The sequence below is a fragment of the Neolamprologus multifasciatus genome, chromosome 13 (assembly GCF_963576455.1).
Source record: "Neolamprologus multifasciatus chromosome 13, fNeoMul1.2, whole genome shotgun sequence".
NCBI classification, from domain to species: Eukaryota; Metazoa; Chordata; class Actinopteri; order Cichliformes; family Cichlidae; genus Neolamprologus; species Neolamprologus multifasciatus.
In genome coordinates this window covers 477,501-504,092 of record NC_140451.1, presented here as the reverse complement: position 1 = coordinate 504,092, position 26,592 = coordinate 477,501, and the positions used below count along the sequence as shown (strand labels likewise).

The 26,592-nt window shown below is 43.2% G+C and overlaps 1 protein-coding gene and 1 long non-coding RNA gene across 2 annotated transcripts in view; one reads left to right on the top strand and one right to left on the bottom strand.

Moving 5' to 3' along the window:
* LOC146504724 (uncharacterized) overlaps window positions 1-26,592 on the bottom strand; it is a 236,660-nt gene that overhangs the window by 106,970 nt on the left and 103,098 nt on the right. The gene's annotated exons all lie outside the window — the stretch shown is intronic.
* Window positions 9,390-26,592, top strand: part of LOC146504727 (collagen alpha-1(XIII) chain-like) — a 42,845-nt gene continuing 25,642 nt past the window's right edge. Inside the window, exons 1-2 of the mRNA XM_085183409.1 lie at window positions 9,390-10,023; window positions 18,065-18,134. Of these exons, the coding sequence (XP_085039535.1) occupies window positions 9,739-10,023; window positions 18,065-18,134 (355 nt within the window). The 5' untranslated portion in view covers window positions 9,390-9,738. The remainder of the gene's footprint in view (window positions 10,024-18,064; window positions 18,135-26,592) is intronic.

Below are 26,592 nucleotides of genomic sequence, written 5' to 3'. Positions count from 1 at the left end.
TGAAAGGGTAAGTTTATTTGGGTATTTAACTACAATCATTTCTAGGTCTGGAGAACAGTGTCTCTCAACAGTAGCATTTGTAGTCCAGTGACTGCTTGCAGCAGCCATGTGAAGACCAGGAGGTCCTAACGAGCTCAATGAGACTGCAGAGCAGAACAAGCTGCAGCTGGAAGCAAACTTTAGTACAACGGACTCACAGGGGAGACATTATGTTGACTGAATGGGAAAAGAGAGAGCACATGAAAGGGATCAGTGCTGAGTGTACAGTCACAGTCCACTGAGGCACCCAACAAAAAGGTCTACTAAAATCAATCAATCAGTGCCTTAAAAACACCTAAAGTCTAAAGCCTACTTCAGACAGGATTATGAGGGAAAGTGAGGATGATATTTCCTGTGTTTCCTGGTCTTTAGCTTGTTGTTCCAACAAACACATTTAAAGTTTGCCTGCTAATCATCACATATCTAACACTGAAAACTGCATTTACATTTTTGGTGTTATTGCAACAAGGAGCTGCTAAGTTCTTTTCAACCACAGTGAAGACGTCATGTTTGACCAGGACATGTCCTTCAATGCACATATTAAACAAATATGTAAGACTACTATCTTCCATTTGTGCAACATCTCTAAAGTTAGAAATGTCTCAGAGTGACGCTGAAAAACGAGTTAATAAGGCCAGTGTGGGATCATAAAGAACACCACACATCTGCTTTTAAAAATGCAATTAAGCAAATCACAAAGAAAGAACATTATCATGTCCAGAATGCAGCAAAGCGTACAGCTGTTAATGGTGGATGATGAAACGTTAGGCTTCCCTCTAATTCCCTGTCAGTAAACCATTTAGTGGTGGATCAGCATATAGATGCACTAAGTCTCACAGACTGGGCTACAGCAGGATGAATATGTTGGTTTAAACGAGTTATACTAACTCAGGATCACTGAAGCAAATCTCTTCAGCTTCTTAATCAATCACAGAGTTTTTACTCATTTGGAAGCCTGACTCTTTGGCTTGTCCAGGTTTATTGTTGTTATTTATTGTTCACCTGACTCAGAGTTACTGTCTCTCTCAAAGAAATCACACTGTGTCAAGGTTTGAAGTGTGGCAGGCTGGACTTGACTGGTCTCGAATGCACTATTTAAAGCAGATAACCTGTGAGCTGGACAGGAAATGGCATCTCACTAATTTAGCCTGGAAAAAAAACGTTGTAAAGCTGGAACATCTTCCTGTTCATCACTAACTGAAGAAAACAGGAACAACTTCAGGTTTCTTCTGCAGCCAGGCTGAGTCAGAGCATCCCATAACCAGTAAGGACGTCTTACATTTAAATAACATTTTAATCATTAGAGAAAAAATATTCAATATTATTCATAATTATTTGGACTCTGTGACAGATACTTCCTCCAGACCATCAACGTGTCTATTAGACCACATCCCTGTAAGACTCCTCAAAGAAGTGCTGCAGTTTTAAACATGATCAATCTATCTGTGACTGCACCACAGGCCTTTAAACTGGGATTAAAGCCATCAGCTGTCTCAGCTAATTATAGGTTAAAATTCTTGAAAGAGTCATTTTTAAACAGCTCACTGATCATGTGGAGAGCAATGGTTTATTTGATGTGTTTCATCACAGCACAGATGATCTTCTTATGGCTTTGATAGAGACAGTGGACTCTGTGCTTGTTCTCAGTACAGTGTTTGATCATGCTGACCATTAATATCTGAATCACAAACTCCCATTTGTCCCATTAATGGGGCGTCTTACACAGAGGTTATCATTGCTCCACAGGGTTCAGTGCTAGGACCAATGCTGTTTACATTATACATGCTTCCCTTAGGCAGCATCATCAGAAGACATAGCACACATTTACACTGCTATGCTGATGACACCCAGCTCTATCTGTCCATGAAGCCAGGACATGTCCTTCAACGCACATATTAAACAAATATGTAAGACTGCTTTCTTCCATTTGTGCAACATCTCTAAAGTTAGAAATATCCTGTCTCAGAGTGACGCTGAAAAACTAGTTCATGCATTTATTACTTCCAGGCTGGACGACTGTAATTCATTATTATCAGGATACCTGCTGGCAGGTGTCACTGATTTCAGCGCAGCATGGTTTGGGAGCAGTGGCCCTTGGGATTGTAGTTCCTCCATCTCACCTGCAACATCATAGCACATGCAGATCACCCAGAGGTCTGAATCTCCTCCTGCTTAGTGGTGATGCTTTGGTTCGAGATCTCAAACTTGGCCCTTTTAGTGTGAAGGCAATGAAGCATTAACCAGGCGGGTGGAGGTTGTTGCTGTCCGTATTGCAAATACTTGACACGTGCTGGTTAATATGTTCTTTCAGACAATCACATAACCATCAGCCAATGATGGTATAAGAGTCCACACAGGTCCCAGTTTGCAAAGGTTTGCAGACTGGGAACAATGCAACCAGACCACTTCCTGTGGTATAAATCTGAAAGTCCAGCTGTCAGTGCAGCCATGAAAAAGCCAGACTACTCACTTTACGTGAGAGAATGTAAGTGCTTTGGCAGCTTGGCAGTGACAGCTTTGGTTCCTTCTTTGGCTTCTGCTCAAACAAATACAGTCAGAATAATAAAGCCAGCATCCATCAGTAAATCAGGCCAGAGGTGGGACAGAAGTGTTAATATCTATGATCATCTTGGTGTCATGGTCCCTTTGACCCAGTGTTTTCAGTTCTCTTGTGTTTTTTGTCATTTGGTGTTACTGTTTATGTCTTAGCGCCATTGTGTTTATTCTAAGATACCTGGGTTTTTCTGTTCACTGTTAGGTTTCCCCTTGTGCATTTGCCCTCTGTTTGTCTGTGTTTATATAGTTGTGCAAGTCCTCGTGCCTGGTTTCCCCTCCTTTCCCTAGTTTGCCGTGTCTGCTCTCTCCCTCGTGTTACTTCGCTCCCTCTCGTCTGCCTGGTCCTCCACTCGTGTTTCCTGTTTTATTGTGAAGGTCCCGTGTTTCCCTGTCTCATTCTGGTTATTCGTGTCAGCTGTGTTCCTCGCGTGTTCTCGCTTGCTTGTTATCCCTCTGTGTGTTTCCCTCATAGCTGTGTCTCCCTGTGTTTGCCTGTGTGCCTCTTCGTATTTGTAGTTGATCTTTTCCCCAGTTTTTTTTTGTATCACCATTCAGCAAATAAAGCTGACTTTTGGGTTTACCTCCTGTTTTTAGGAGCCTGCTTTTGGGTCCTATTCCTGCACACAGCCGCTGTTATCAACCCTGTTGGTATGTGTCTTAGCCATGTTTCTCCAAACTTTTAATATACTCATTCTCATAATGAGACAGGCAATGATCCTTGCATATCTTTACAGTGTCCTCTTGACAGCCCAATAACTCAGGTGGTTTGGTACGATCCCCCCCTCACAAACCATGTCCTAAATACCGTTCAGGTTTAGACCATGCACCAGGCCAGATCTCTCGCTCAGCGTGTTGGTATTTAACCCAGTAGTTGTCAGTCTTGGTTGAATAACCGAGCTTCTCAGCTTCTTCCTGTAGGTCCCAGCTGGTAGAATCGGGTCTGTTACGTGACCTTTTCTCTGAGCTTGCAGAAGCCGTTCATCTGTTCTGCTGCTTTGCAGTAATATTTCCATTTTCCTCTGCCGCTGCTGCCATAGTGGCCATCTGAAGCAAACAACAATGAAGCAAAATGACTTTGTCTGTAATCAGTTGCTCACAGGTTCTTGCATTTCCATTATGCACAAAGGTTAACAGTTTTTTCGTTGTTGTTTTTGTCTCTTTTGTGAAACATAAACATTTAAAGCATTTCAAAAACAATTTGACTTAAAAGTGAACTTATTGCAATGAATTTACTGGTGCATTAAAAACTTGCTGTACTATTTGAAAGCCATAGTACTGACAGGACGACAGTTATCACCCAACAGTTAATGAGCTAACACAGCCTTTTTCACGACTGCAGACGGTGGCTGAGACAGACTAAACTTTAAAACTGAAGCCAAGTTGTTATTCAGAGGTGTCAGAACGATTTCATTATTTTAATAAAGTGCTGCTAATTGTATACAGACATTATAATAAAATATAATCGTTTAACTTTAAGGGGAAGGAGGCTGAACAAAGTTCTTTGTTTGCTATGTTTGAAAAAGTCTTTTGAAAGGCAGAAATCTTGTCTTAGACTCTTTGATGACGAACAGTTTGGGTTGTTGTTCTCACCATTTCAAAGATGCTGGCAGGTCACAATTTTGAGTCTCTTAAACTTGCATGGAGGCACAAATACCACTGTGTTTAGAAGAGCCGTAGCTTTCACTTTATTATCGTTTAATGAATTTTCAACTGACTAAAATGGTTTTGCCATAATGAAAGTGTGCAGGGACTGAGTGGTCCTAGCTTTCCTCAGCACCAGTGCTTGCTTTGCATTTTGGCTGCAGCTCAGGAGGTAGAGCAGGTCATCTAATCAAAGGTTAGTGGTTTGCATCTTTGGCTAGATGCTCATTCCCTTTACCAAATCTAAAAATACCAAAGAAAGCAGTCGCTCTCCTTTCATCCCACCCAGCGCTGTCATAAAGCTCCTCGCCTGTCAGTTAATATGTGCATACATCCTTTACATGACTGTAGCTGTCTCCACTGTGTGAGTGTTTCTGTTTCCTGCTAACAGTGACTGGATTAGACGGACAAAGCTGAGCATTTCTTCTGGTGGTTTGCCCACGTGCATTGAAGCCTTTCATGGCAAACCGATGGGAGAAGTGTGATGTAGAGAAGAGTGTGAAAATGTTGTTAATAACTTATCAAGGAAAGCTCTGATGATGATGGAGAGGAGAAGGCAGTTCTGACATGTCCTGTCTAATAAACAGGCTGGCAGGTCGTCACGTGTATTTTTACTTTCCCTGTGAAGAACTTTGTTATAGATTCCTGACTTTAACAGGACTATATAAACAAATGTTATGTTTTTACTTTACTAGGTGCAGGCTCACCGAGCACTTTCAGATTAGCATCTATGAAACATGTAAACTGCTTTGCCAACAGTCCTTTTTCATTCAGAGGGGAAGAAACTACAAGCAGAGGAACAACCTTTCAGGTAGGCTCGAGCGGGCCACAGTCTGGGGCCATTTCTCAATATGCATACTCGTGTGTACTCGTGTGTACTCGTGTGTACTCGTGTGTAGTCGTGTGTACTCGTGTGTACTCGTGTGTACCTGCGCTCTAGTGGACTTGTGATACATCATCATTTATAGACAAAGTACTGTTCCCATTCACGCATCAACTTAACTACGCTCAGGATTGTGCTCTCGCACTGCCCTGTTGAGTGCACGTACACGGTGACTTACATGCAGCCAAATATCCCAGAATGCATTTCAAAGCTCAAATGCAGCAGTTGGCAGACAAGAGTGACTAAAAAGTTTGAAATATTACTTTTCTTTTAAAATATGTTCAGGCGAGAATGTAGCTGTGTAAACTTCAAATATCTGCTCAGTTTATTAAGACATCACATATTTGCAAAAGCGCTCCGACGTTTTTGGAGACGTCTGTTACCCACCAGCTCGACAGCTAGCCGGGAGCTCGAGGCTCACTGCAGCCGTGAGAACAGCAAACTCCCGGCATCGTTTCAGATGTTTGGTGTTTGTTTTAATTTTTTCTTAGCAAATCGGTTAAACTTTAGCTTCACAACTGGATCATTCTAATTTTGAAGCCTTACTTGGAGAGCTGTCAGTATAAATGAATTAATTTTAACGTTAGGAACATTTAAACTCAGCAGGAAACGTTTTCTCCGGGAGCAGAAACTGCATGTTGATACGTTGAGATCCTGAAGGCTGCTCCAAAAATGATAAAATGATATTTTAGATATTTGCTCTGTTCTCTCCAAACCCCAGCAGACATTTTAATTTATTAATGTCTACTGACATAAAAATAAAATCAGACCTGTTTGCTTTTTATTCAATAAGCAGCGTGAGCTGTGCATACATATATGCTATTTTTAATAAGAGAGATTAAGTTTGTGTTTCTGTCATGTAGCTATGGTGTGTGAAGCTAATTAGACATTATGACAGAGATCATATGTAAAAGCCAATTTTAACAGTGCTTAAAATACATTTTCTAATTTTTTCTTCTTAAAGAAATCTACAACATCATGTGTAACTTTCATTTAATTAGGGTTAAATTAAGGGGTGATGAAGCTGTGATGTCATCGAGTACACTTGAATGATCGCGCTGCGCTGAGTCCCGAGTAAACGTATAAAGTACAGACTAGCAAGAAGGCAAGTACTTGTGTTGAGCTTTTCAGAGGTCAGGTATTTGGCCAACAGGCTCAGAATGAAGCACAACGAGCAGTTTCAATATGAAGTATAGAAAAAGTTCAGGTTGTATTAAAGGAGCAACAAAAAGCTCTCTGACTTTACGAGCTGGTAACCAAAAAACTCTGTTTCACATTTCATATGCTGAAAACACAAGGATTAGTGTTTGAACAAGCAGGTTCAGTCGTCCTCACTGAGGAAGACGTCATAGAGACCCGACAAACACGAGTGTGGAAACCAGCTTAGGTGGAGCAGGGATGGAAGCTGGTGCTGCTTCTTCTGTGGTGGATATCCCACCTTCATGAGCAGGACAGTTAAACACAGGTGAGTCTAAGGTGGAGCAGCAAGGAGCTGATGAGGAGTAGTCAGGCAGAAGAGTGAGAATTATGAAATTTCAATTCAGTTTTATTTATACAGCGTCAAATCACAACAACAGTCGCCTCAAAGTGCTTTGTACTGTAAGGTCGACCCTACAATAATACACACAGAGAAAAAACAACAATCATATGACCCCAACGAGCACTTTGGTGACAGTGGGAAGGAAAAACTCCCTTTTAACAGGAAGAACCCTGCAGCAGAAAGCCTGCAGACTGCAGAGGTGTGGAGTTCAGGACAGAAGCTGTGACAGGACGGTGACAATGACTGGGTCCCTCAGCCATGCGTGCAGCACCTCCAATAGTCTGGGATTCTCTGGGCACATGTCAGAAAGAGTCTTTTGGAGTCTCACATCCTCACAGTGCAGAAACTGCTCCAGCAGGCTGATGTCTGATGATGATGGTCATCATGTGGGTTGCAGATCCAAATGCAGAACTCAAGACCCAGAAGTGGACCAGAAAACTAGAGGTTCATGAGATAACATGGGAATAGAAACAGGTGGGAACACAACTGAAACGTGTGGTGGAAGCAGGACAAAGGAAGCACAACTAAACAGCTCCCACGAGACAAATGACTAATACAGTAGAAAGTAACTAAATGTGGAATCAAAGACAACCTGACAAACCACGGGAACCACAGAGGAACCACGATAACTTAAACAAGGGCTAGAATACAGTCAATGTCATGGTTTCTTGTGTTATGGTTTATGTTTAAGCTTCATTCAGTAGTCTTGGGTTTATTCTGTGTTTTAGTTTCTTGCCCATTTAGGTTCCCCTTGTCTCTTTGTTCTCTGTGTCCTTCACTTCTGCGTGTCTTTGTCTCACAGTGTGTGTCATTTCCTGTTTTATTTTGAAGCTACCTTGCCTCATGTGTGACATTCAGGCTGTATCCCAATTCAGGGTCTGCAGCCTTAACGGTCCACAAGGGCCGCGTACTCAAAGACCGCTAAGGCTGGAAGTGCGAGGCTTGTGAAATGGGACGGTCTAGCCTCCGTCGCGCTGCCCAGGTTGCCTAGCAACCATGATACTAACAGCTGGAAACGTTTCATACAGCTTTGTTTGACAGAAATGAAGGAGAAAATCTTTTGTTCATTTGTTTGTTTCTACATGAGCTTTGATCATTCTCTGATTAAGCTCAGCTATTGAACGCCGTATATTTTAAAGTAAAGGCTTTAAAACCAAGTTAGTACAAACGTCACTAATGTCACATAACTTTGCCGACATGTGGCCAACAGTAATGTTTTAATGATCTTCGTTATTAAACATTTGCACATAAATAAGTGACATAATATTCAGTACTTAATTAAGTTTACTCTTTGGGCGCCCCTCATCCGCTGTTTTTAGCGGCAAAATTATCCACACCCACCGCCGCGCTATGCATTCTGGGATATGTTGGGCCACGAAGTCTACACCGCCACGTCCTTAAAATTCAGGGAAATGAAGGACGCATTTGAGGGCCGCATTTTGAGCAGCCTTTGAATTGGGACAGCCTTCGTCCCACCACTGTGACGTAATCGGCCTTTAAATGCGGCCTTTAAGGCTGCAGAGCCTGAGTTGGGACACAGCCATCCAGTTTTGCTTCTCCCATTAGTCAGATTTGTTCCTGGTGTTTCCACCTGCTGCCCATCCTCTGTTATCCTGTGTATTTAAGTCTTCAGTTTGTCCCTGTTCCTGCCATGTTCCCTCTGTGCTGTGTGTTTCATGTTCTGTGGCTTAGTTTCCACACCAGGGGTTTATCGGCCAGTACGTTCAGTTTGTAGCTGTTTGAGTTCATGTTCCTGCATTTTGTTCCGCCCAAAAAGCAGAACCACAATAAGTAAAACTAAGAAGGCCCAAACACTAAACACACTGTGAAAACCAACAAATCATCACTGTCTGGAATAATTGCTAAACACTGAGAAATCCACATAACTCAACATAAAGTGAAACAAGAAACACAGATACTGGACCAGACAAAGCCTCTGAATGTGGATACAAAGAGAAACAGTATAACCTAATGATGCCTCCTTTACTCTTTGGACCTTTTATTATTCCAGCACAAACACCTTTTTCCCAAGTCTGTGTCATTTATCAGAAACACTGAGGGGAGAGTTCCCACATGGCACTGCTCATCAGTCAATTGTACAGTTACTGTTGAGCCTCTGAAAATTGTGGCCTTTCTATAAAAATGGTTACTCCTAAACGCTTAATGGTTTGTTTAACCTCTTGAATTAAACTCTCCACTTAAAACCCCCAAACTGAAACGATGTTGCTCTTTGAGGGAAAAGAAATAAAGGTTCATAGATGATATTGTACTGGCTCATGTTTGGTGTAAACTTCCGTTGTTATTTAAAGTTGTGGGTTGTGCTTGAGCTACTCTTATGTGTGTCAGAAAACAGTTTGAGAACCACAGGTTTAAAGCAGAGTTTCTGTTTTTCTCATAGTTCACAGGCGACTGAGCGGGCACCATGGAGCTCACTGTGAACTGTAACTCACTCCAAACTCGAGTGTGTTGCTATATAATCTATCCTGGCGTGGCGAACTTGAATCTGCACAGAACAAGTTCACAGAAGCAGCAGATCCTCTAAACGAGATCATTGTGGTGCGCTGTTGTGAGCAGCAGTCAGCGGGCACTCAGTTTACCCGCTGTGTGACTTTGCGTCCTGGCTTTGCGCACCTAAAAATACCCCTGTCCAAGTACACAGATCAAAGGGGTAGCAACACTGGCGAATCCCGCCCCGCCATTTAACCTAAAACCTCTCAGAGGAGGAGCATGCAGTGTGAGCAGAGAGCCGGCGACTTCCAGAGTTGTACAGAGGAGCGGGAGACTGGTTCGGGTTACAGGGACTGGCCTGGCGACTGGCCTGCAGCGCATAGTGGGATCGCTCTGAAGTAGCGAATGGGACAAACGGAGCCGAGCACAAAGGAGTAAGACGAGGAAGACTCGGGATGTTTCGGTGTTGAAGGTTTATGTGATTACTCATATGAGTGCAGCCACATTGGTGAAGAACGGCAGAGTTGACTCAGTATAAACAGCCTCCTGCACAGTTACAGGTCGCCAGGATTCTTTCTGCGCAACTCTACACCTGATGAGCGGATTGTTGGGCGCGTAGAGCCACACTCACATGTCTGAAATGGAGCAGGAAAAGAAGAGGGGAGTCGCTGGTAAACCCGCTGAACAGAGGCGCGTCGGCTTGAAGCAGCCGCTGTGGAGAGATTTGTCCTGCGTGACGTTTTGCATCGCGGTGTCCGTGCTGTCTGTTGGAGTTTGGATCGTAGTTTTTGTGCGGACGTCGGAGCTGCAGTCCAGGATAGTAAGTCTGGAGCAGCAGCGGCTTTCTGCGTGGATGCTGTCCGTGGAACAGGTGGAGCCCGTCATCCTGGGTCGTCTCGACCAGATCCTGGAAGAAGTAAGAGTCGCTTAAAGTGATGAAATGATGAAAAGATGATTTTTTTTAAATGATAAACAGAAATGTTTTTGCGCTATACCCCCCCCCCCCCCCCCCCCCCCCCCACACACACACAATTAGTTTGTTCTCTCTACAGCTGGTGATATAAGTTTGTCGGTGTTTTCTGGATGCAGAGATCAGAGGTAATAGTGGAGACTGTCATGATAAAGAATCAGTGAATCTCTTTAAGTATAGATAAATGTATTTCTGCTCCATGGCTCTTAAACAAAGCACTGTGGCATCTCCAAAGTACGACATTAAGAAGTTGCACAGGTGTTAAACACAACAACGTTTATCTTCTCTGAGATAACCGTGTGAAGGGCTCTCGGCGGCTGTTCACATCTGCTGCTCCTAAAGTTGCCCTCAGCGCTGCCCTCCAATCGATCACAGCTACACCAACAAGCACCTAACAGCCTGCGCGGTGTGTAAAGATCCACAGGGAGCCGACTTTCCCTTCCTCTGTTTGCTGTAGCCCGGCTTTTATCCCCCCCCTCACTCCTCGACCCCTTTCACTAGGGCCAGTATAATGCATTTAACAGGAGGAGAAATGAGCACGTGGTGGTTCGTGCAGAGCTTGCTCAGACCTGGAGTCAGTCACTCACCTAGACCCTGATACCTCAGTCATATACGAGTTTCCCGCAGACCACCAGCTACTCAGACAGGATTTTATTAATCATGTCTGTCAGTGATGGTCGTCAGTTAGCACAACAATAGCTGGAATTACGCTGTGTGCTGTTCAGCTAAAGATGGATGTCAGTCTTAGTCCAAATATAGCCCAGCGAGGGTGTCACATTCTGGAGCCACGGTGCTTTAGAAAAGAAATCTTGGGATTGCAAGAGGACAAAGTGATTTTACTTTATGGCTACTTTGATAGAAACTTTGTATAAATGCAAACGTTTGTTTCCTCTGAGCAAAACGTTATTAAATGGTCTAAAAGTAGTTGATTTGTTTGCAGAGGCAGTTCGAGCTGCAGGGCCTACTGACATATGAGTGAAAACTAAACAAACAATAATAAAAAGTGAAGTTTTACGGCCAGTTGGGGCCATTCAAAGGTCCAGTTTCAGTGCCTGTGCCTCCAGGGGGGCCCAGTGGGGAGGATCTGTTTCCAGACAGGCCCAGTGATGTAGCTTGTCTCTTTGTTTAGCACTGTGAGTATAAACTGTCATCATTAATGGGACATGAGCACAGATGTGCCTTTCTATGCAGAAAGAGGATGGCAGAGAAATCTGTGGGGTTTTCTCCCGGCGCTGTCCAGAATCACGACCTGTTTCCTTCAGTGACGACCGATTTCCTCTGTCGTGGAAAATATGGACAGGAGTCCTTCTTGTTGTTCCAGTAAAATCTGGAGTGCAGCACAATCAATTACTGAATAATGTTCCAGGTAGAGTTCGTTTGCAGTCCTGGGCAGGAAGTTGCATCTTTTTACCTTGACGTTAACACTACACATACTATTGCAATACTCTATGTTCTCATAATTATTTACTCGCCCATCTAATCATTGAATCCAGGTGTTCCATCAGTCTCCACAGATGTGTAGAATCAGGCTTGTCGGCGACTCGAAGAACCCCAGCGTGCTACTGTGATTGGATGTTACCTTGAAACAGTCATAAAGTCCTTGCTACTGAATACGTCGAGCTCAGGAGGCAGAACAGGTCAAGTACTAATCAGAAGAGTCGTGGTTCGGCTGCTCCAGCCGCCGTGTATCCTTGGGCAAGACACGAACCCCATGTTGCTCATGAGATGCATCCATGAGAGTGTGAACGTCAGACAGAGAGGACTGATGTGTAAAACCAGAACCTGCCTGTTTACAGAGACGGCCTCTTTTACTCCTCTTCCAAAGAGTGACCTTTAACCTTTAGGTGCAAATATACTCGTGTGTTGTGCCATACATTTATAGAGTGGCTGTTTGGTGCGAGCACTCCCAGCTGCACTGTACAGGATGCACTATGTTGTTGCTCCACCTTCTAGTTTTAAAACTGCAGAGCTCCTACAGTTTATATGATCTACCAGCGAAGACGACAGAAGTTTGCACCACACCTATTGATCTTTGAAATCAGGTGTTTTTACTTCCTGTGTCAGAAGTGCATAAAACGAAGCCCCCAGCCATCCAATGTACCTTTACAAACATCTGGAAGAACGGGTCGGTCCTGTAATACGATGCTGTGATGCTCTCCTGCATGTCCCACAAACAAAGATAAGAGGGATCATCACAAAATGGAAGCGTTTAGGAATCACAGAGTGGCACACCTCAGAAAGCAGAGTGATGAGGTGCAGAATACATAAATCCTGCCTACGCTCTGCTGACTTTCATAAATGCATCTGTGATGGACGTCCACGGCCAAACGACCGCTGTGGGGTTCATGTGTAGGTCAAGAGTATCTTATACTCCATCATTCAGCACAATATCCATACAAAATCATTCATACAAAATGTATTAATATTTTTTAGTAATAATCATTATTTCTGACAACCGTAGCTATTGATGTGTTTATGTGCCCATGTGACACCGCTGGCTGACAGTTTCAGTGCAAACGAAACGCTGCAGCTGAACAACAAGCTCTGAAGTGAGACGAGCAAAAATCCCTCATTTGAACTTTGTCATGAAGTTTAGTTTATGACAAAGAAAATTATTGTTTTCATCACAGTCAATGATTCCTGTAATTACGTGTGTTATAATCAGGGTCGGACACATATTGGAGGAACATATATCTGTTAGACTGTCGCAGCACAAAACCTTTGAACCAGAGTGAATCACACAAGTGATATCGACGCAGTATTATTATGAAGCAGTAGCAATCATGCTGTAATGAGTGGTGGCCCCATGATCGGACGGTCGGGGGTTCGATTCCCCTGAACAGCTACCCTGAGGTTCCCCTGAGCGAGGCACCGTCCCTACACACTGCTCCCCGGGCGCCCAGTGGCTGCCCACTGCCCCACTAAGTGAATGTGTTAAATGCAGGAGGAATTTCCCCTCGGGGATCAATAAAGTACACATTATTATTATTATTATTATTATTATTAATAATGAGTAATCCTAAATTATAGATGTTGTCAGAAACAGCTGTGGCAGTGAGTAGAGCAGCACCAGCTCCTGTTGTTGGAGTGAGCGGCCGATCCAAAGCTACTCTGGCAGACTCGAAATAAGCTTCATGTCCTGCAGGGTTAAAACAAAGGAAACTCTCTGGCTGTAATTACTAAACTCTAAACGCAACAGTTTTGTTAAACTAGCTGAATTAAAGTTGAGAGCGAGTTCACTCTCACTGTGGTTGTTGGTCGTGTGCAGAGACTACAAACGCAGACTGTGCAGACACGTGTTAGGATGAATGGAGATGCATCGAGGAGAATATTAATGTCAGGCATTTTAAAGGCTTTGCATTTCTCCCCCCCTGACTCCTGTGTCTGTGACCTTTGACATGGGCAGAGCTGATTGCTGCAGATGAACTGATTCTTCACTCTCTATTATTCCCATTATGTGGCCTTGAAGCTGTGTCTTTAAGTATTGTTGCAGGCTGCTGGCTGCCTCAAAGCCGCTAAAGATTTCTCAAGCTGTGAGTGGGGTCTGCCAATATCAACCGAATAAATTCCTGTAAGGATTCATGAATAATATAAAGTGGGCTACGAGAATTTTGAGCGCAGTCCAACAATTGCTTCCACATGATAGTTTTGAAGGACATGAGCGCTAAAGTTTGTTATTTCATGGCAGTCTCTCAGTTTCACATGTAACCCTCTACTTAAGGAATAAAGCACTCCCAGAAGCCTGCAGGACGCAGTTTACCGACACCGGCTGCTCTCCAGCCATTATGCTTCTTACAGTTTGAAACAAAGCACTTATTAGACCATTGAACAGTGAAACGGCCTTAAATTGGACTCCGTCTAACAACGAGGAGTCGTTAGAAGCAGCTTTTATTTATGAGCAGCAAGTTTTCACCCTTATATAACAACCTTAGTTATGCTCATGTGACACATTTGCCCGTTTACACGATAACTAAAGTGGACACCAAGCTAACAGGCACTACTGAAGCAGTGGTCAGGATCACGGTATCTTCATAACATCCCCTTCAACACCTGTTGCAGGCATCTAAATGCCTTCCTGGCATCCGCCTGCCAGTAACCAACACCAGCGAGACCCAAAGCTGTGATGTGGAGAATGTACTCGGATGGTTGTGTATTCTGTTCAGTGTCAAATGATACAAGCGTTTAAAAAAATCAAAGCTATCCAATAAAGTCTGATTTTGACACAAAACTTTCATTTTTATGATAAAGGTTTTGTGATGCTACCTACCTACCGATGTGGATTCTTTTTGTACACACGATAGCAAAACGAGCAAGACGTGACATGAAAAAGGGACCAGGAGCTCGTGTCACGCCAGTATTCATGCAAAGCCGGTTGCTGTGTCCACACGGCGTGATTGGTAGTCAGAGCCGACCCCCTATCCTTAACTCCTCCCAACCCTGAAGCTGGAGATGCCACAGCTGACTGTGGTGAGGTTTGGTGATGACCAGTGGAAGAAATGCTTCAAATAAAGTCTCTTCTATATGAAAATGCTGCATTGTTACATTTTTCAGAGAAATCAGAGGTAGTTGATCAGAAAAATGTTCTGAAATTTGATGATTTGAGATGAACGACCCTCCAGATTCTTTGAAATAACTCACACACAGTCTCTTGTGAGCAGATGTTGAACTGAGCTGAGCTATCAGGAGCTGTTGTGGTGAGTGGGTGAATCCACTCAGCACGATTAGCTTAAATTCAGATGAAAGTCTGGTGCACTTGATAAGAGCTGCTGTTCTGCAACAGCATAATGCATTCATGTAAACTCATAGGACCACTATTAACTGTGCGCCGTATTTTCATGCAACCTGTCTTTTGACTTCCTGGGAAACACAACTGCTGTCTTTAAATTAGTGTGCATGTTGTGTGACAAACTGCACAATGTTTGTTGAGTTGTTAGAAATGTTGCATTTGAACCTACGTGCCACTTTAAAAGCATTAAGCTCTTTCTCCTCACTCGTCTCTACAGTGTTAGCTAGATGCTGAAATGCTGACCACAGCGTACCTGTTCTATAAATGCGCTTCATCGCTGTTCTGTGAATATCCAGCTATAAACATGATGTTTCCCCTCTGTCATCTTCTCATAAACCATTCAGGTGTAATTGGATTAATGTGGGTGTGGTGATTGGCACTGTTGCTAGCTGGTCATGTAGTTATGGGGTTAGGTTAGCTGGTGACTCTAAATTGTCCGTAGGTATGAATGTGCCAGTGTCTGTCTGCAGGGTGCCTCTCGCCTTCTGCTGGGACAGTGAGCTTGAAATGCAGGAATAATGACATTTCTCTTTTATGCATCATGTCGTCATAATCAAGTTTCTTATAATCCTTCCCTTGTAAGGACAGTCTATGGCATGAAGTCAAGCTCAGCACACGCATGCACAAAGAAGCCGTCACGCACACCAGCGCCTGCTTTGCCCCTCTTTGCGCCTGCTTTGCCCCTCTTTGCGCCTGCCCTGCGCCTGCTTTGCGCCTGCTTTGCGCCTGCTTTGCGCCTGCTTTGCGCCTCTTTGCGCCTGCCCTGCGACTGCCCTGCGCCTGCCCTGCGCCTGCTTTGCGCCTGCTTTGCGCCTGCTTTGCGCCTGCTTTGCGACTGCTTTGCGCCTGCTTTGCGACTGCTTTGCGACTGCTTTGCGCCTGCCTTGCGCCTGCCTTGCGACTGCTTTGCGCCTGCTTTGCGCCTGCCCTGCGCCTGCTTTGCGCCTGCCTTGCGCCTGCCTTGCGACTGCTTTGCGCCTGCTTTGCGCCTGCTTCGCGCCTGCTTTGTGCCTGCTTTGCGCCTGCTTTGCGACTGCTTTGCGCCTGCTTTGCGACTGTTTTGCGCCTGCTTCGCGCCTGCTTTGCGACTGCTTTGCGCCTGCTTCGCGCCTGCTTCGCGCCTGCTTCGCGCCTGCTTTGTGCCTGCTTTGCGCCTGCTTCGCGCCTGCTTTGTGCCTGCTTTGCGCCTGCTTTGCGACTGCTTTGCGCCTGCTTTGCGACTGTTTTGCGCCTGCTTCGCGCCTGCTTCGCGCCTGCTTCGCGCCTGCTTCGCGCCTGCTTTGTGCCTGCTTTGCGCCTGCTTTGCGCCTGCTTTGCGCCTGCTTTGCGCCTGCTTTGCGAATGCTTTGCGCCTGCTTCGCGACTGCTTTGCGCCTGCTTCGCGCCTGCTTTGCGACTGCTTTGCGACTGCTTTGCGCCTGCTTTGCGCCTGCTTTGCGACTGCTTTGCGCCTGCTTTGCGACTGCTTTGCGACTGCTTTGCGACTGCTTTGCGCCTGCTTTGCGCCTGCTTTGCGACTGCTTTGCGCCTGCTTTGCGACTGCTTTGCGACTGTTTTGCGCCTGCTTTGCGCCTGCTTCGCGCCTGCTTTGCGACTGCTTTGCGCCTGCTTTGCGCCTGCTTTGCGACTGCTTTGCGACTGTTTTGCGCCTGCTTTGCGACTGTTTTGCGCCTGCTTTGCGCCTGCTTTGTGACTGCTTTGCGACTGCATTGCAGCTGCTGCAGCTGCTGCATGTTCTCGTAGCTCAGCTGAATCTGGCTTGAACAGTTTTGACAGACGTTCTTGGAGCTGTTTGCTTGGTTGCTAAATTTTAATGACTTGGGGTTATCTCTGTGCAGCTAACCAGCTGGTTAACCTTAGTTACGTCTGTTGTAGAGTGACGGGGAAATGCCGGTGACTTGTCGGTTGTCACTGCTAAGGAGCTTGGAAAATATACTGCTAAAATATTTCCTGTATGATTTTTAATTTTAACTTACTAACTAGTCTCACACAGTTTGTCGTAGAGACGCTGTTCGGGCGGCTCTTTTGTCTGATGAATGCTTTTATTCAGATTTTAAAAATTTTGGACAGTTCCTAAAATATTCCAGGTAAAGTGGTGAATTCAAGTAGAGCATGGATGCTTTTAAGGATCAAGCATGGTAGAAGTGCATGCTCTGTGGAATGACACCACAGTAATGTAAAAGCACACTGCGCCACTCTCTTAGGTACACTTGCAGGGTGCTTCAGATTGTGTGTGGGTGCACTGGGATGTCTCCTCATAAACCTGCTACATAAGGAACATGTTGTTCTTCCCTGTGCATCTTTGTGAGTTTTACGAGTTGTCTTTGCATGTTTGTCTTTTCTTTTCTGTGGTTTAGCAGAAATGTTTTCTGCCTGACGTTGCAGGGTCCTGATTACCCACGTTTGTGTTCCACAGGGTGGTGGGACTCAGATATTAGGTAGTGATCTGTGTGTGGGCTTCTGGTGAACGTCAGTCGTCCTCAGTGCACACAAACTGTACATCTCTGTGTCTTCCCTGGTGAACTTTATATGTCAAGAGCTGATGGGAGCAGTGAAGGATTTCACTTATTGGGTTTTGATTTTTGAAAACAGGACATCTTTCCCAGTGGTTAGGTTAGTCTGCTTGAAGGAGCCAACGGTGTCACTTTCCACTTCCTCCATGTAAAGTTGGCTACAGTGGGTTACAAAGGTGTGGTGGTGAGGCAGTGCTGTAACAATCTGACTGGGGGACAGCTGGGTCTGTTTTCTAGGGAGCTGTCAGTCATCTGATGGTCTGCTGCTTCAGCTGTAGGTGTATAAGTGATGAGACCACGTCACTGTGGAAGGACACCATCTGGATTCAGCTCCAGTTTGCGTGTTGGTGAAGTCCGTCGAGTTGTTGATGTGATGGGGTGTGCTCCCCACGAGGGGGTTTAGGATGCTGGTGATGTGATGGCTGAGTTAATCCTGCTAACAATAGGTCTGCTTATTTTTAGATCTTCAGAAGGCCGTATACACAGGCTATAGCATGAGGCGGTGGTCTGTGGGGCAGGGTCAGGGTTGTTGTTGTAGACAGCTGATGACTTTTGTAGAGGCTTTTTTATCTCCTCTTCAGACTTCATAAGAATGGCCGTCACTGAGAGCTGCAGTGATTTCAGTGAGATATTCAGCTGAGTGAACAACAGTTTCAGTCTAACATTCGTCTGTTCTTGTCTCTCACAGAAGCTCGCAGCGCGACTACCAAAGACGCGGGACGTGAGAGAAGTTTCCCACAGCTGCCTGTGCCCCCCAGGTACGTCCCTCAGTTCTTCACGTATCCACGGTTGCTGACTTTCTGATGGATTTCATTTGTCGCCGTTACTCAACATAAGAAACTGCAGCTTACTGTAGCTGTTGTTGTTTTGATATTGCTGTTATTGATTATCTGCTTTGACAGTGGACATCTAGAATAAGACGCTATAACTTGTGCTTTGATTATTAAGAGAAGCTTTTGTTATTCAGCTTCATGGGCGTAATGCTGATAACCAGCTGTAAGTAACCTGTAGTTTCCCAGCTGGGATACAACCTGGACAGGTCACCAGTGCATCGAAGGGCACCTGCAGGCATCACCTTAAATTACTAGTATAACTTTGTACAAAGGCTTAAATAACTACCCACTGTCGAGGGTACGAGGGTAGTCGTTAGAGAGAGATTATCCCTGGTTTGCCTGAAACTACATTAGCTACTTTACTTCCTGAGAGTGTGGAACTATTGCCTTGTTTTAAGTAAACAGTAAGGTCTGCTGTGTTTGACTGTGGTACGACTTGTTGTCCATCTGGAACGTTGGTCTTGTGTCCTTCAGCCTAAAAACAGGGTTGAAGGTGAACGGTGTGTTTGGAGCTCCGCTGCAGCCTTTCCATGTTACATCATGCAAACCTACGTGGCATCATTGAAGCACTTTCACATGGGAATGGTTGTGGTAAAAGTCCCAAACCTGAGTTTAGTTATAAGTTGGACAGAGGGTCTTTCCTGTCATTGTGTGCTTTCACATAAGCCAGCAGTTTCCAGGTTTGGTGATGGTTAAACACAACTAACTCCTGCTGAATACAGCAGCCCTGCAGAGATTCTGGCTCTGAGAGACTTCATGTTCATTAGTCAGAGCAGACACACCAGCTGCTGTGACTGTTTATCAGGAAAACCGACTAACTCAGCCACAACTGTGGCAGAAAAGTTCAGGTTCAGGTTGTTCTGAAATTGCCCCATTTACGTATTTATTCCAGCAGTTTTTAACAGTAATTTGATGCTGTATCTTTGTTTAATCATTTTTTAGCACGATTATCTGTAAAATGCTGCACTTTCCTTACAGTTCTTGCATTAGTGTTGTTCAATCCCTTGAAAGCTAAACACATCTTGATTGAAGTCCAGTGTGGTGGTCTGGAGAAGCATCACTACAAAAATATAGTTAGTGAGCTTTGAATCCATGTATAGCTGCCACCAGCTCACTGGAGTCACCCTGTCTATTTGGCTGCAGGGATTTTGTGATTTATTCACACATACATGACTACACAAAATCAATTCGACAGCTGCAGCTGGTCCAGAACGCTGCTGCTCGTGTTCTCACCAGAACCAAGAAAATAGAGCACATTACTCCAGTCCTGAAGTCATTACACTGGCTCCCTGTAGCTCACAGAATAGACTTTAAAGTGCTTTCATTAGTGTATAAATCCTTGAATGGGTTAGCACCAGAGTAGAGATGTGCTGGTACAAACATCCAGACCAGTCGGGTCCTGCAGCTCTGGTTTACTGACCGTCCCAGAACCAGAACTAAACCTGGAGAAGCAGCTTTGAGTCTCTATGCTCCTCACATCTGGAACTCACTATGAGACTGCACAGCTGCAGAGACACTGAACTCTTTTAAGTCTAAAATTAAAACCTACTTATTTAGATTTATTTATGGCTCTCTGTTTGTTTTAATTTTTCATATAAATTATTGTCTTGATTATTGTTTTATCGTAAATGCTTTCTTCTAAATGCTTTTCTTGTATTTTTACCTTTTAAAGTGATTTATGTTCTATTTTATGTGTTTTATTTTAATCATGTAAAGCACCCTGCCTTGCCTTACATAGCCCCCCTCCCCCCCAGTGTCCACCCGGTGCCTGCCACTCAGCACCAACCACATATCCACTACATCCAGATGTCTGCCATGATGTGATTATTTTCAGGGCCGACTGAGAGGCAGAACTCGGAGACCTGGATGAAAACAAACAAAAACATGTTCTTTGATCCCAAAGGGCTCAGCTTTAGGCCCGCTGCTCTTTCTACTGATGTGTTGCCTCTGGGTAATACTTAGATGGCATCAGATCTCTTTTCATTGTTACACTGATGGTTTTATTGTGAAAGGGGGTTCGAAAACAGGAAGTAGATAATAAAGGTCGGAGTTTGAGTGCTCTACAAGGTGTCGCTTAAATCCTTGCTTAAAACCACGACAGATGGCTGCCAAATATATTTCGGATGGCTCTCCATAAAACCTCTCTTGACATGTCTAGATGACATTAAAGTTTGGTTTTCTTTTCATTAACATTTAAAAGCTCAAAGCCAACAGAGGTGCTGGTGTTTGGACCCAGTGGTCCCTCTGAGTCCACTCCTCTGCAGAACTTGGGACTCCTGGAAGTTTATTTTAAACCTGTTATTACTGTCCTTGGTTTTAAGTTGGACAGCCAAATCAGAGCAGCAGTGAAGTCCAGTTTTTATCACTTAAGCTGACTGGCAGCAGTGAAATCTCTTCTTTTGAGGCAGCACTTTGAAACTGTGATCCATGCTTTTATTTCTTCTTGTCTGGACGACTGTAACTCACTTTATGTGGGGCTCAGTCAGTCGCTGCTCTCACGTCTGCAGCTGCACGACTGCAAACAGGAACCTGTAAAAGAGAGCATGTAACCTGTGCTGCCTGTGTCTTTTAGAGTTCATTTTAAAAATCTTATGATTGTTTTTAAACACCTTACCTATCTGAGATTCTTCATCCCTACATCTCTTCGTCATGCTCCTGGAAGTAGGAAGATCCAGGAGGAAGTTCAGAGGGGGCGGGGCCTTTTCTATCGTGGCTCCTAAATTATGGAATAACTCGCCCTTGCATGTTGGAGAGGCCCCCTCACTGTCCGCTTTTAAAACATGTCTTGAAACACATTTTTATTCTTTGGCTTTTGGCCTCAGTGAGACTTAGTTAATAAGTAATTTAATTACAAGAAAAAGAACTAATTAATAATTTTACTTTTTTCTTGAATTTGGCTTTTATTATATCTTATGTAATTTTTTATTTAGTTCCAATGCACAGCACTTTGTGTCAGCTGTGTTTTAAAGTGCCTTATAAATAAATATGATGATAATGATAATACAGTACAGTGTTTAAAATTAGTATTGCACACCTGAAGTTAACCTGAAGTTCTCAGCAGGTGTTGGTAACAACCCATCCAGTCCAACCATAGATGTCCATAAATTAGGTGATGTGTAATAATGAAATATGACACACAGGAGAAGTATTAAACACATTTACTGAAATGTATGTAATACTTACAGAAACCAAACACATGGTGAGAGGAGAATTTAACATAACCAAGGGTGGAATCAAAGTAAGCCAGCAGACTGAGAGCAAAGTGCTTCATTGGGCAGCACTATAAAGGTGTTTAGGGTAGCTAGGCATGATTATTCATATGTGCAAAGAAGGATTTAAAATTAGATTCTGCATGTCACAAGGAGCCAATGAAGGCCAGCAGATCTCGTCACATTGCTAATGGCTAAATCAGCCTTTTATCCAGAGTCTGGATGTTCAGTGAGAGTCTGGTTTACTCTCCAGGGGAAACGATCAAGGGGAATTTGCATATTTGAACATCAGAGTGTCTATTAATAACGATCAAGGATAAAAACAACAAAACGGGGAAGGAATTCTGTTTACCGTACTGTTTACAGCTGAGACAAATAATGAGCTCATCAGCGTTTCAGAGCACAGTTTAGATAATGACGAGCTCACAAACAGACTATCCTCACTCATCTTCTTATTTCAGGTTAATTGTCTTTAACACCTAATGTGTCATATTTGATACCTGAGCTTTTGTCCGTTTCTGAGACTTCTGCATCATCAGTGTGATCGGCAGTGATTTGCTTGATGAATAAAACCATACAATGCCGCCTCCTTGAGAGGCTGCTTTTAGACAATGAAGAAGTTACAGAATCGAACGCAGTGATGATAAAACATTGGTTTGTCGCAAGTGTTGGATTCTGTCTTTTTTGTTGTACTCTGTAATTAGTTTCGCAGTAAATTTAGTGTTTCCTATACAGAGATCATACCTGGGAGAGCTGTGGTTCAGGTGGTAGAGCGGGTTGATTCCTTAGTCTGCTGTCCAGATACCCGAGTATCCTTGGGCGAGATGGTGAAACCTAAGTTACCCCCAGTGTTGCGTGTGAGGTTGTGGGACTTAGAAAACCTTTAGGCATACATACATGTAATAGCTGTATGGATGTCTGTGTGATTGAGAGCTGTTATAACAGTCCCTTCTTTCTTATTTTGAAGCTGTGAGACAGTCAGAGCACCAACCAGAAACTGAAGCTGGTCCAGAGCTGGTGTCCCAGTGGCTCACTGCAGTCCAGTTTAGTTGGAGTTCATCTGTGGGATTAGGAACTTAGTATTTATCCATTAGTGTTTTTCCTCAAGTGTATTTGATATTATCATTTATTTATGTAAAAGTTGATTGGGGATTTTTCTTGTCCTTATTAGTACTATTGGCAACTTTTAATTATTAATAAAAGGCTTTTATTATGAACATAAAGCTTTCTCCTGACCTTTGGGAACATTGTGATCACTTACAGGTGAAATAATAACACTCATTAACTCTTCATCGTGGCACCTGTCGAAGGTAATATAATAGAGAAGCAGAGAAATGGGCGGGCCTAAGATCTGAGTGAGTTTGAAAGGCCAGATGTGATGAATGGGTGAATGAGGAAAGAGTCAAAAGTGCAAAAGGATGCACAGTGGGACTGAGGCAGTGTGATGTTCTGCTGCGAACCCTTGGGTCCTGCCTTTACTATTGATGTTAGTTTGATACGTATCACCTGATATTTGTTGCAGACCATGTGCACCCTTCAATAACAATGCTTTTACCTGATGGCCGTTGATAATGTGCTCCACCACAAAGCAAAACTGGTCAAGGATTGTTTTGACAAGCACAGCGATGAGTTTGAGGTGTTGCCCTTGAAACTTCCCAGATCTCGATCACATTGAATAGGATGTGTTAGACACAAGCCTGATCCACTGAGGCCCCGCCTTGCACCTTACAGGACAGCTGTTCTGGTAGTAGGTGGTCATAATGTTATGCCTGACAAAGTATTTCAAATTCAACAGTCAACTGAACAAACTGAATAGAGTTCAAAAGTCCAAAAAGCAGGGACCACCGAGTTGTTACACCTTGCTGCTTTTATTTGTTGCTCTTTCAGGAAAATATGCTACATTGTTGTGTAACGATATTGAGCTACAGGCAGAATAAATATACATTTTGCCGCTTGAAATAAGCTTGTAAAGGTCTGTTTAGCAACGATCAGAGGAAGTTTACATCATTATCACATAAACACAACTTGATGACTGCTTGTGTTTCTATATTTATGAATGAAATCAAGTCATTGTTATGTTTCAGGACAAATAATACACTTTGTATATGTTACACAAGTTTTCAGCAAGAACAGCCAATTGGGTAAAAAGTTAATCAAGAACTGAACGAACTTTGGCATCAGTAAGACAAGCTGACACGAAAGTGACGATAGCAGTGTACCCCAAAGACTATCACTATTATTATTATTATTATTATTATTATTATTATTATTATCGTTATCACTATCACTATTATTATTATTATTATTATTGTTATTGTTATTATTATCATTATTGTTATTATTATTATTATCATTATTATTATCATTATTATTATTATTATTATTATTATTATTATTATTATCGTTATCACTATCACTATTATTATTATTATTATTATTATTATTATTGTTATTGTTATTATTATTGTTATTGTTATTGTTATTGTTATTATTATTATTATCATTATTATTATTATTATTATTATTATTATTAACTCCTTTATTTAAACAAGCTCATGGAGATGGAAATCTCGTTTTCAAGAGAGATAAAAAACAAAAATCAACAGATGGCTACATTAAAAAAAAAAGGACCCATTACACATGACGGCAAAGTAAGAAAAACCATGAAGGGATACTAAAATGTATATTTATTACAAGGAAACTATAACACAAGGCTTTGGAATATTTGGCAAAATGTAAACTCTCGTCTTCTGAATGAAGGTCTGCCTACGATGGACATCTTAATTGTTTCCCTTCCTGGTTATATAAAGAGTTATTGTGCACTGATCACCTGATACATGTTACAGTTTTGGAGACAGCTGTCAATAACAACTAGACCCTTGCTTTGCACATGCCCACTGTGTGTTCTCTAGCTCCGCTCTCAGCACTTGGCATTTCTCATGCTTCTTCCTGATGTTACTGTCACATGATCAGTACTTCCTAATGCACTCATGGATCTTTCACTTAGCGTGCAGGCTCAGGGTGCTGGATTTGGGGTGAAACTCTCCATACGTGGTAAGGAGCTTCCTTCTCTTGATGTCAGTGGCTTTTATCTTCTCCTTTCGCCGTCTTATTATCTCAGCACTGGATCTGATGGCCAGCAGGTCGTAGGTGTTGACTACATTGTGTCATTGCTGTAGATCCTGGTGGTGTGGACCAGTGAACCGATGTCTCATCCACTCCTGACATACTGCTTGATGTAATGCATTTAACTATTGTGCCATTCTGTAGTTGGTAACCATAGTCAGTCTGGCTCAGGCTTTTCTGGCATCTCCTTGGTAAATCCCGCACTTGGAAGTAACTTGTGCTCATGTATTGAATCATGTGCCTGTTCACATTAGATGCCTGATTGGAGCTTCTACGTTGGCTATTGGCCGGTAGTTGGATTGAGCCCTTATGCTCTGGGACCAGGACAGTCTGGCCTCCAGTTGGCATTTCCCGGTGCATCTTGTCCATTAGCAGCTGGTTTGTGCTGCCACTCGCTCATGGAGTGCAGTAAACTTCTTTAGCCAGTAGGTGTGAGTTACTGGTGCTGTCCGATCCTTTGTCTGCCATTGTGATGGTTACTGGATCCAGTTCAATTCAATGTAGTTGTTTTTTTTCATGGTGCCTTCCAGAAAATGGAACATTTGAAGACCAACAATAAATTGGCTCATAGACTACAATGTAAATTTAAGTTTAAGGTTTTCTTATTTCATGTTCAGTTTTGTTTTTGTATCTGTAGGATTTCTTGATGTCAGCTACGTCCTCTGTCTGTCAGTGGTACACCTCATGTAGGGGCCTGTCCGTGATTATTACGTTTTCCTCATCACATTAATAAAGTTTTATCTTATCTTATGCTGTTTTCAGTTGCCTCAGGCAGGCGTTGGGAACATAATGGTGAGTCTGGTTTCAGCGTACAGCACTGGGACGCTTCATATATTGCCTTGAGGTCACTCTTGTTGTGATTTGGCGCTGTATCACCAAAACTGAAATGAATTGAATATTTAAAGGAAGGATGAATTTAAAAAGGACAGCTCTGCTGCCATCTACCAGGATGATAAAGATGAAACGAAGTTTCACCAAGACAACGATGCCAAACACATCCAAGGAAACTCTCAGCTGGTTTCAGAGAAGAAGTTAAAGCTGCTGGGATGCTAAAATGTATCCACAGCAGAAAAGATATGAAACAGGAAGTGCACCTGAAAACCGTGATGGATATTTTCCACCAGCACTTTGGACAATCAATTTTACTAACGTGGAGATTTGTTTATAACCTGACTACCAGGCTGCCAACTTGGTCCAGATAATGAAGTACTTCAGTCCAGAACAGTGAAGCATGTTTGTGCTGGATAAACACACAAGCAGCTCTGCCTCATTTTCAGAGTCACATGTTATTCCCATGGACTGCAAAGGTGTTTTCCAGATGGTTCTAAGATCAAACCAGCTCGCCGGCCACAGATTTGAGTGCTAACGTTATTGTAGGTTGATCTGGTGTTTAGCCAGCGTGCTCATTCACATTATCCCATTAGAACTGTTTCTGCTGGCTGTTGGCAACCTTAGACTTTACAGTTCACTCATATTCACACATTTGAGGTTTTTGATAGTGTTAAATATTCCCTGTGTGAATGTGACGAGCTCTTTTGCAGCAGTAAATATTCAGTATTAACAGCAGATCATTAAGAGAAGCTCTCTGCATTGTGATCTGTTTCATTTGAATTGTTGAGGAAATCTTTTGGAAAACATTTCTGAAAATGCCATTTATGCTCCAACATTAGCATGCCACCATTGCTGAGGCACGGACCCTAAAGCACCTGTGAATATACACTCGGTATCTGGGACACATTTTCCACCCAGAATGTTCAAGCTTCAGTTTTGACATGTTTTGACTTCTACATGTTTCAGTAGCCCACGGTGTTTTCACACCTATACTTTGTTTACTCTGGTTGATGAGTAAACTTGTAGCTTTTCCCACGATTTGGTTCATTTTCACACAGAAAATCAAAAATCAAAAATCCAAGTGAACCAAATGCATCATATAAAACACTTGAGAATGTTCAGTGGGTTCACTGGTCAGTTGTGTCTAAACTCAGGATGAAGGCGATGGGTTTGGACTTCTGGATAACACAGATGATTCATTTCACAGCTGCTTGCTG